The sequence below is a fragment of the Galeopterus variegatus genome, unplaced genomic scaffold, assembly GCF_000696425.1.
Source record: "Galeopterus variegatus unplaced genomic scaffold, G_variegatus-3.0.2 Scaffold2939, whole genome shotgun sequence".
In the NCBI taxonomy this organism is placed as follows: domain Eukaryota; kingdom Metazoa; phylum Chordata; class Mammalia; order Dermoptera; family Cynocephalidae; genus Galeopterus; species Galeopterus variegatus.
The window spans coordinates 204,122-215,512 of NW_007729050.1; the positions used below are offsets into that span (position 1 = coordinate 204,122).

The 11,391-nt window shown below is 33.5% G+C and overlaps 1 protein-coding gene and 1 non-coding gene across 2 annotated transcripts in view; both read left to right on the plus strand.

The window, feature by feature from the left end:
* LOC103599387 (rab GTPase-activating protein 1-like) overlaps positions 1–11,391 on the plus strand; it is a 121,512-nt gene that overhangs the window by 53,789 nt on the left and 56,332 nt on the right. The window contains exons 8-9 of the mRNA XM_008583493.1: positions 2,596–2,698; positions 4,865–5,031. Of these exons, the coding sequence (XP_008581715.1) occupies positions 2,596–2,698; positions 4,865–5,031 (270 nt within the window). The remainder of the gene's footprint in view (positions 1–2,595; positions 2,699–4,864; positions 5,032–11,391) is intronic.
* Positions 2,895–2,968, plus strand: TRNAI-GAU. The gene has a single exon. It is a non-coding gene; the product is annotated as a tRNA-Ile (tRNA).

An 11,391-nucleotide genomic window follows, 5' to 3' on the forward strand; every position in this document is an offset into this window, starting at 1 on the left:
CGACACCGAGGGTTGCAATCCGTTGCCGGTCACGAAAAAAGACAAAAAGGAAAAAAAAAAAAAAGAAAAAGCATACAGTTAGATTTAATTTAACTTCAGAATTTGTGAGACTTTTATATTTGTTGAACAGTTTTTAAGCAATACTGACTTTTCTTCCCCATGAATATTTTCTAATAATCAAGGTGGATTGAGACTTTTCTAGTTTAATAAATCTATAAATTTAGTTTATTAAAAGATCTTCATAAAAGAGAAAAATCATACTTATAAATATATTTTTCAGTCAAACAGCCAGATTATTTATATATATTTTATATGTGTATATAAGTAAAATCATTTATAAACCACATTAGTTTTTTTGAGGGGTGCAAGTAACAGGCACAATTTTTTTTTCCAGTAATGAGAATATTTTTGGTCAAGATACTTGTAGAAATAAGGAAATGAGGATTTTGACCTGTAGCTATTGATACCTAGGAAAAATCTAACAGCAAGGCACCACAAAAAGCAGAAGACTTAGTAGAGCCAGGTTTGTTGGAACTGGAACGTAATTTAAAATTTAAAATTAAAGTCCTAGAGATGCCCTGGAAAGTTTGTGGAGTTTTACAGCTAACCATTCATTGACACCAGACTAATAGCTGAACCCACAGTTAATCTAATGCACTTCTAATGTGTGTGTGTATATGAAAAAGCTGAAGTAAAAGTTTCATGAGACAGTTCTTAATCTTTGCATATGTGATGAACTCTGCTATTTTCTCTTTTCCTTTTTAAAAAATTTAATTGATTAATTAATTTATTTTTGTAGCAGACCTGTATGGGGATCCAAACCCTTGACCTTGGTGTTACAATACTGTGCTCTAACCAACCAAGATAACTGGCCAGGCTATTTTCTCATCTACTTGCTCCTTTCCTATGCCCTTTCCCCTTTTTCTCTCTGACTCTGCTCTCTCTGCCTGTCCCTCCCTCCCTTCCTGACTCCCAGTATCTGCCTTAGTTTTTTTGTCTGTATGATTTATAATTTTTAAGGTTTTTTTTAACGGTTGTTTTCTCCATTTCTCTTTTCCCACTTATCACCTTCCAGATACTCTGCTGTTCTTTATATATTTTTCCCTACTTCATAATTTGTTATCATATAACTTCATTTTATATGTGGCCTATTGTGGACTGACTTGTCATCAAAACATTTCAGCTTCCATTGCTGGCTGCCCATTTTCCTTGGTATTTGTTAAATGAAAGAGAGATTTTGATTGGTCTAGTTCAACTTTTTGGACAAGTACAGCACAAGTTCTGGTCCAGAAATGGGTTGGGTTCTTTTGGGTCAGAAGCCCATTCCTGTTCTGAATGGGGGCCTACTTAGGGGGTAAAGAGGGGGCATAGGGCTGTGTGTGTGTTTGTGTTTGAGAGAGAGAGAAAAACAGAGAGACAGACTATGAATATATGAGTGTTGGGGGTGCCGAGTGGGCTTCGTTTACAAATGGCCTTGAGTGTACTTCATCTCTGTAATGCAGGGTCCCTGCATTCAAGCTATACAGTCTGATGAGTGTAATATTACTAATACAGTAGAAAAGTATACATAGTAATCACCAAATGACTGGCACAGTTTTATAGGGATTCAGAGAAGCATCTGTGAGGGGGTAATGAAACAAAGCTTTTTTGTGTGTTTTAGTCTGACCCTTTTAGCACTCTCTATTCATAATATGAAGAAATTGGTGCAGAATATTGAAAGTACTATAGATACTATTTTTTCACATAAGCGTATACTTGTGTGCTTGTATGCTGTTCTCTCATGGGACAACCTCTACCCCCCACCCACAGACACACATATATACAAACTGTATATGGCCTTGCTTTCACTATGTAGGAGTTGCTACTTCTTTAGTGAGAGTCAAGAGCTGGCTTGGTAAAAAGTCTTAAGGAATAGAGGAGTTGAGGAAGGAGAGAAGGGAAAAAGGAAATAAGGGTAAGGTTAGAGGGAAAGAGTTAATAAATTTGGGTGTTGATTACAAACCAAAATTAGTGCCCCAATATTGATTTATGATTGTAAGAAAATGTACAGATATTGGACATATAAATAATAGAAAAGTATTAACTTTAAGGATATTAATTGCTGTGAAGTAAATTAGTATTTTAAGAATACATTAAAAATTAGAACATTAGAAAATTGCTAACTTTTCCCCTGTGGTTAGCTATTAATTCATTTTAACTGTCTTCAGTTAATTCTGTGTTATAGTTTCAATAGAAACTGTGTACATCCTTATATGTGTAGGTATATGAGATTTTGACAACCAGCATAAGATCAAGTTAAATATAACTTCATAGCAATATGATGTCTTTGTGATTCAACATGTAAGGGTATGCCTCCTTTTACCCAAGATTTACATGTCTTTAAATAGAAACTATATTTGAAGAAAACTGTAGGAGAATTTAATATTTAAAGAAATGCTTTTGTAGGGTGAAAAAAATTTACCATGAAAATAAAGCCCTCGTATGATTGTAAATCCAAATTTTAATAAGTTGGATTGCTTAAAGTAAGATGTAATTTAAAATGGTGATTTTCCTTACTGAATCTGTTATCAGTGATTTCTGTCTGAACTTTTGCAGGAATCCATGGGAAAAAGCAATGATGGAAGAGCTTATGTTATCACTGGCATGTGGAACCCCAATGCACCAATATTTCTGGCACTTAATGAAGAAACCCCAAAAGGTGACTTTTCTTAAAGATCCCTTATTATTTGCTTTAAATTTTACATTATGAATGATATTGTTTTGTCATGTTTTTAAAAAATTATGGTGCTCATTTAAAATGGCAATATTGTTCTTATTTAGAATTCGAGGTTCCTTTTCATACTTTATGCTTCTATGGGGAAACCCTCACTATTCTAAAGAACCCCCCCAAGGCTGGCTGGTTAGTTCAGTTGGTTAGAGCGTGGTGCTGATAACATCAAGGTCCAGGGTTCGATCCCTTTACCAGCCAGCTGCCAAAAAAACCCACACACAAAAAAATGAAAAGCAAAAGAATCCCCCCAAAAGATGCGAGAATCAATTTTAATAGATTACGTGGAAAGCATTTGGCTTTCATGTTTCATTAATTACTATAGAGTTGTTTTATTGGGGGAGGGGCAGTGATGGAGGAATATAAAAGATAATGATGAAAGGAAACATGCTGGAATTTTGCATATTTTTTATTATTATTTTAACTTTTTTTTTTACATTATAGATTACTTTTATTACATCATTTATTAACTATTGGTCCTAGTCTTTTGACCTTTGGGATTTTAGTAATATACATTAAGGATTTTTTCATATGTGACAGATACATTATAGATTACTTTTATTACATCATTTATTAACTATTGGTTCTAGTCTTTTGACCTTTGGGATTTTAGTAATATACATTAAGGATTTTTTCATATGTGACAGATTTTTTTCCTAGTTGTTTATCTTTACATTTTATTTAACATGTCTAGTGTTGGACAGAGTTTATATATGTTAAATAGTCACATTTGCTATTTTTTCCATTGTGTATTTTTTTATTTCTATGTTATCCAGATATCTGTTAATTGCTTGGTTTTTATGCCCCTACGTCATCTGCCTTTAAACTAAATTTAAAGTTTTACCTGATAAGTTATAGTCTTAGCGTAAATGCTTTACTGTCGTTCAACCAATAATTTATATTTAGAATATAATGGATCAGTTTGTTTTATCTTTAGTCTTGTATTATTTAGTTTATACCCACATTAGACTTTTGGTTAAAGGTAGGAAACGTTAGTGAATACTGGTATGGAAATACAGTATGTTAATGAAGAATATTAAAATGATAATTATTCTCAGATTTCCTTAAAGAGAGTATTCACTAGTTTTGTAAATTGCATATATTTGATCACACATAAAGCTGTCTAAAAATGAGGGCTAAAAAGAGAAAAAATTAATGATTACCTAAAATTGAGCTTTTTATATATTAGCAATAAACAAATTTTATACCCATAGTGTGTTATTTCTAGAGATCAGCCTGTAACTTTCTTTCTTATAAATGTTCAGAAAGAAAACACGAAAATGAGAAAAATAAGCCAGTTGATAATTTTGAAGAATAAAATTTAGGGATTTCAAATATCAAGTTATAAAACTAACTGGTACCTGTGTTTAACGTAACACGTAGTTCAATTTCATTTTGTATTTCAAGACATATTTGGTCCTCAACTAAAAGAAAATTTTAATTTATTCTATTAAAATAAACTATGTATACATACAGAATCATAAGAACTGCACAGAACTATTTCATTGGAAATTTGATTAATGATTTTCCTATGAGTAAATATATATTATGAGCAGTGAATATATATATTATGAGTAATCTCCAGACACTTTCCTTAAAGCAAACAACACGAAAATATTGATGTCAATAACATTTTACCTGTACAAGTTTAATATAGAGAAGGCTGAATGTCTCTTCTGATTTGACAGTTCCTCCTATGTAACTCATTAAACAAACCCAATAATTTCTAGTATCTCCATTTATAAGATGGAAGTGATTTTCCAGAGGTTCCCTGGGAAATCTGATAGTTTTAGATTGTAAGTTATCCTGAGAACTTTATTTTTATATTAAGGATCTCATTTTGGGAATGAAGAAAGTAAGTTGTCAGGAGATTTGGACACTCAGTTAAGATAGGATCATTATTAGTGCCTGAGAAACATACTTGGAATACTTAGTTACCTATTTAATTTAAAGCAATAATAAAACATTTAAAAATAAATATAGAAGATAATATGATTGTAATGAACTTTAATTCTTTCATAAGATAGGACACTTTGTTTTCTTAAATAATCAAGGAATAATAAAGCCAGAATAAAATCCAGAAAATTTCTACTGCAGATAAACGAGTGTACATGACTGTGGCAGTGGATATGGTAGTCACGGAGGTGGTGGAGCCTGTCCGCTTTCTCCTGGAGACAGTAGTTCGTGTGTACCCTGCAAATGAGCGATTTTGGTATTTCAGCAGAAAGACTTTCACAGAGACTTTCTTCATGAAGTTGAAACAGGTAGGACCTTTTTGTTCTCTTCACATAGTAACATATTTTTCTTTCTACCTTTCTTTTTTAATGCCACAATAATTCCTGAAGTAGCAATAAAAAGCAATAAATTTCCTCAAACAATCGAATGTTATTTTGAAATCAGCCAATAAAGTGTTTGAAAAATCCACACTAGGTAATAAAAGTTAAAACCCAGTTAGTGTAATAGTTATGTACTTTTCTTCTAGAAACCAGTAAAGTATGAACATACCTAATAGAAATATTGATTCTGTATATAGAACAACTATCCTGTCTTTTATACGCAATTACTTGAAACCAAAAAGACAGAGCACAGAAATACCATATGCTTATAAGTTTTAATGAAAAAAATTCCCAAGAAATATCTGATTGCCAGTTATTTCTGCCTGTAATGTTAGGTAATGAACATTATATGAACATTTCATTTGACTCATCAGTAAGGATACAAAATTATTTTAATATTAAATGAACAAAATTAGGGTTTCTATGACATCCTTAAATTAGGCAGTATTAGTAGATAAAACATATAATTTTTGTTTTGTAGTAAAGGAAGAAGGTACCTGAAAAAAATCTGAACTTTAATAGTGTCAGTGTTTTAAAATTAGGATAAAATACTCTATTTGAATAATGGATACCCTTTATATGCTGTTTTTATTAGTACTCCCACTCTCCCAAGTTTTAAAATTCTCAGTGCTTCATATACCGTAATATGCAAAATGTGATATGGTAAAAGCAAGCAGCAGCTCAGTGAGGAAATATGGAAGCCACTTACCCATTTTCATAAAAGAAAATCTGTCATGGCTCTGTTAGCCTTCATATACTAGATACTCTGAAATTATTGTGCTTTTCATTTTTTGTAAAATTATCATAACTAATTTGACTCAGCTTTTATTACTGAGCTGTACTATGTGTACTGTTTTATTACTGAGCTTTACTGTGTGGACATTTTGCAGCATATTCTAATGAAGATTATATGAATGTTATTCAAAACATCAGTTTCCTGAGCATCTTTTAATATTTTGTCATGAGATTTTTCCCCTGCTTCTCTTGCACCCTCTCTCTCTACCTTCTGTCCTTCCTTTTCTTCCTTCCTTCCTTTCTTTCTTTTTTTTTTTTTTTTTTTTGGTAACTTAGTTTTATGACTATCAGAGATTTTGTCATTTTGAGCTAAACGATTATTCAGAGTTACGTAACAGTGAATGAAGGAGCTGTGTAGAAAGTGGGTTGCCATTCTTATAGTTATAATAAGTTATTGTCATGTAAATTTTACCTCCTGAAAACCTGAGAAAAAGTTAGCTTTTTTACCAGTTCTTGCACATGCTCTTGTTCTCCCTCTCTCTGTATTTTATTTTATAAAATATAGAGTGGATTTTTTATTTTAAATATTTTTATATTTTATAAACTGCTGATATTGAGTGACTTTCAGTGGTAAATACCATGAGAATTTTCTTAGTAATAAAGCATTAAAAATGCTGTATGAGGCCATTTCATGTGAATTAAAAAGATAGATTCACTTGTAATACTTAGCTCTACGAAGTGTGAGACTAATTTAAATGAGTCTTAAAAATGAAGAAGATTGTTTCTAACTTTAGTGCTAATATTCTATATTAATGACAAAATGTGGAAAGCTACGGAAAATAGACTATTGACTGGTCCACATATGAAGACATACCCAGATTAAGCAGAAATAATAAAAATGAAAAAATTGAAATCTAGAGAAGTTAAATGAATTGTTGAAATTCATATGGGTAATTATTGGAAGAGCAGAGACTACAACTCCTTATCTTACGCCAGACTGTGCTGCTGTAAGGCCACACTAGCTTCTGTCTGTAACTCTAGAGACTGGTTCGTGGCTGTTGATGGTAATCTGGAAATGATGGTGTAGACTTGACAACATTGGTAAAAAGAAGGAATTTGGTGAGCATCTCACGTAATTCAAGGTAACCTTTGAAAATCTGGGGCTAGGCTATTACTCCTTTAAAAGATTCAAGGGAGAGTGAGTTAGTTTCAGTTTTGAGTAACTTAGATTTAGACACTTAGAACTATTTCTTTCATTGTGAGAGTATTAGATTTATTGAACGAACCCTAACTAGTTCCGTGCCCCAGCAGGGTTGAACCAGAATCCTGGTGACAACAGGATTGGATGTCCTGTCCCCAAACGATTTTTTTCTTGGCAGCTTTCCTACTTTCAAATACAGCAGGACTATATCTGTGGGCACTGAGGATGTATTAAAGTCTAACTTCTTCCTGATTAGTGTCCACTCAGGGACAAATGGCATTTTCATTTCATTCATATTTTACTTGTAGGGAGCAAGGAGAACATGTAACAAGGGAACTGAAGCTAGAGAGTCTGGGAAAATTTCCTGGAGAGAGTCATTTGACCTGAGGTTTAATAGGGGAGTAGAAATTAATTAGGTGAAAGTAGGAAATAGTATGTGGAAATGCCCAGAGAGCTAGAAAGGCTGGAGCTGCCAATAGCTGATGAGGAGGGGAAGCTCGGTCCCTGATCATGTGAGACTTTGGAGTCCATAAGTGTTCTTTTATAAATCAGCTTTATTGAAGTATAGTTAGCACACCATAAAATGCACCTGTTTTAATTGTACATTTTGATGCGTTTTGACAAATGTATATAACTGAATAACCACTACCAAAATTAAGATATATAGCATTTCCATCATTCTTAAAAGTTTCATTGTGCCTATCCCATGCAATCCTCCCCTGCCTCAACCTCAGGCAACCACTGACCTGCTTTTTTTCATTATAGATTATATTAGTCATTTCTAGAGTTCTCATATAACTGAATTCATACAGTACTCTTCTGTGTAAGGCTTCTTTATCACGATGTTTTTGAGATTCATCCACGTTGTGTGTCAGTTGTTCATTCTTTTTATTGCTGAATATTACTCCTTTGTATGGAAATAGCACAATTTGTTTATCCATTCGTCTGTTGGAAATTTCAGTTTTCAGTTTTTGGCTAGTAAGGTTAAAGCTTCTATGTAATCGTTTTGTCAAATAATTTTTCTTCATCTATTGAGTAGATAATATGTTTTTTATCCTTCATTCTGTTAATGTGGTATATCACAGTTATTGATTTGCATATGTTGAACCATCTATGCATCCCAGGGATAAATCCTACTTGATTGTGGTGTATGATCCTCTCAATGTGCTATTGATTTTGGTTTGCTAATATTTTTTGAGGATTTTTGAATCTGTGTTCATTGGGGATATTGGCTTGTAGTTTTCTTTTCTTATAATGTCCTTTTCTGGCTTTTGTATCAGGGTAATGCTAACCTCATAAAATAAACTTGGAAGTCTTCCCTCCTCTTCAGTTTTTTGAAAGAGTTTGAGAAAAAATGTTTGATAGAATTCACCAGTGAAGTCATCAGGTCCTGGGTTTTTCTTGTTGGGACACTTTTTTATTACTGATTCAGTCTCCTTAGTTTTTATTGGTCTGTTCAGATTTTCTGTTTCTTCATGCTTGGATTTTGGTAGGTTGTATGTTTCAAGGAATTTGTTAATTTCTTCTAGGTTTTCCAGTTTGTTTCTAATGTGTTTTTTTATGATCCTTTGTATTTCTGTGATTTCAGTTGTCAGGTGTTTTTCATTTATAATTTTATTTATTTGAGTCCTCTTTTTTTTTTCTTGGTTAGTCTAGCTAAAGTTTTGTTAATTTTGCTGATCTTTTCTAAAAACCCCAACTCTTAATTTTATTGATATTTTCTGTTGTTTTTTTATTTTGTTTATTTCTGCTCTGATCTTTATTATTTCCTTTCTTCTGCTAACTTATGATTAGCTTGTTCTTCTTTTTCTAGTTCCTTGAGATGTAAAGTTGTTTGAGATCCTTCTTTTTTCTTAATATAGGTATTGCTATAAACTTTCCTCTTAGAACTGCTTTTGTTGTATCTCATAAGTTTAGTATGTTGTGTTTCCATTTTCTTGATTTTTAAAATATTTAAAAAATATTTCTCAAGAATTAAAAAATATTTTTCTTTGGCCTACTGATTACTCAGGAGTGTGTTCTTTAATTTTTATATATCTGCAAATTTTTCAGTTTTCTTCTGTTATTTATTTCTAGTTTCATACCCTTGTGGTTAGAAAAGATACCTGATATGATTTCAGTCTTCTTGAATTTGTTATGACTTTTTTTGTGGCCTAGCATATGATCTGTCCTGGAGAATGTTCTTTGTATGCTTGAGAAGAATGTGTATTTTGCCGCTGTTTTGTATATGTCTGTTAGGTCATTTAGTCTATAGTGTTGTTCAAATCACTATTTCTTTATTGATTTTTTGTCTGCATGATCTATCCACTGTTGAGAATGGGGTATTTAAGTCCCTTTTATTATTGCATTGCTGTTTATTTTTCCTTTCAGTTCTCTTAATACTTGCTTTGTATATATAGTTGCTCTGATGTTGTATACTGTGTATAAATGTAATTGTTATGTCTTCTTGATGAATTGACACCTATATCATTATATAATGACCATTTTGTCTCTTGTGACACTTTTTGACTTAAGGTCTAGGTTGTCTGATATAAATATAGCCACCACTGATCTCTTTCAGTTATTGTTTGCATGTAATATATGTTTCGTCTCTTCATTTTCAACGTACATGTGTCCTTAAAGCTAAAGTGAGTCTCTTGTAGGTAGCATGTAGTTGGATCTTGTTTTTGTATTCACTCAGCCACTCTTTGTCTTTTGATTGGAAAATTTAATCCATTTATATTTAATTTTTTGTGGGTAAGGAATTACTATTGTCATTTTCTTAATTGTTTTCTTCCTATTTTACAGTTTTTTTTTTTCCTTTCTTTCTCTTCTGCTGTCTTCCTTTATATTTGATGACTTTTTGTGGTGGTATGCTTTGATTCCTTTCTATTAATCTTTTGTGTATCTACTTCAGGGTTTTGCTTTATGGTTACCATGAGGCTTACCTAAAACATCTTATAGTTATTATGTCCTATTTTAAGTCTTATTAATTTTAGTCTTATGTAGGCTCCTTCGTATTTGACAAGTTGCTCCTGCTGCTTTCAAAATTTTCCCTTTGTCTTTCACTTTTGACAATTTAAATATAATGTGACTTGGGTGTAGACATTTTTAGGTTCAACCTATTTGGGGAGCTTTGGGTCTCACAAAACTGGATGTCTATTTCTCTCCCCATTCTCATTGTAGTGCTGTGCTGGCCTGGGGGAGTGGCAACATGATCAAAGTGAAACCACTCCCCTTATCCTTTATTAAAATGTGACATTTCTCAGTTTTGCCTATCCAAGGAGGTGCTTCAGTCTCTCCTCCAGGTTCTGGGATTTTTGCAAAGCCATTCTTGTCTTTGGATAGTTGCAGGTTGGTATTTCTGAGCGGGACTAGAGCAGGGGACCTCCTATTCTGCCATTGTGCTGATGCCACTCCCCAGAATCCGCATGTTTTTAATATTACTATAGATTGTGTTTTTTAATTTTTGATTGTTTATTTCTAGAATATAGAAAGATAATTTATTTTTGTATATTAATCATATTTCCTGCAACCTAAGTTCACATATTAGTTTTTGTAGCTTTTCTAGAACTGTTAAGGCTTTCTATATATGATCGTGTTGTCTGCAAATAATGACAGTTTTATAGCCTCATTTTCAGTTTGAATGCCTGTTGCTTCTTTTTCTTGCCTTGCTGAGTTTTTTTTTTTTTCTTCCATGAACAGTTGGTTTTTATTGAATGTGTTTTCTGCATCTATGGAGGATTTTTTTTTCCCCATTAATATGTTGAATTATACTGATTTTTCAAATGTTAAATCAGCCTTGCATTATTTAGGATAAGTCCCCTTGGTAATGATAGTATTCTTTTTATATGTAGCTCTATTTGATTTAGTAATATTTTGTTAATTATTTTTATGTCCATTTTCTTTTTTTTTTTTTTTGTTTTGTCTTTTTGTCTTTTTGTCTTTTTTCGTGACCGGCAACGGATCGCAACCCTCAGTGTCGCGCCCGTACCGGACCGGGACCGGCAATGGGATCGCAACCCTCGGTGTTGCCCCCGCTCCTCGCTCAGCCAGTGAGTGGCTGGTCTGTATGTGGGATCCGAACCCTCGGCGGGAGCGCTGCCGCGCTTCCCAAGCGGCGCACTGTAGCAGTGTGCCACCGGGCCGGCCCATATTTATTAATTTTTTTAAAGATGACCGGTTGGGCCGGCCCGGTGGCACACTGCTACAGTGCGCCGCTTGGGAAGCGCGGCAGCGCTCCTGCCGAGGATTCGGATCCCACATACAGACCAGCCACTCACTGGCTGAGCGAGGAGCGGGGGCAACACCGAGGGTTGCGATTCCATTGCCGGTCCCGGTCCGGTACGGGCGCGACACTGAGGGTTGCGATC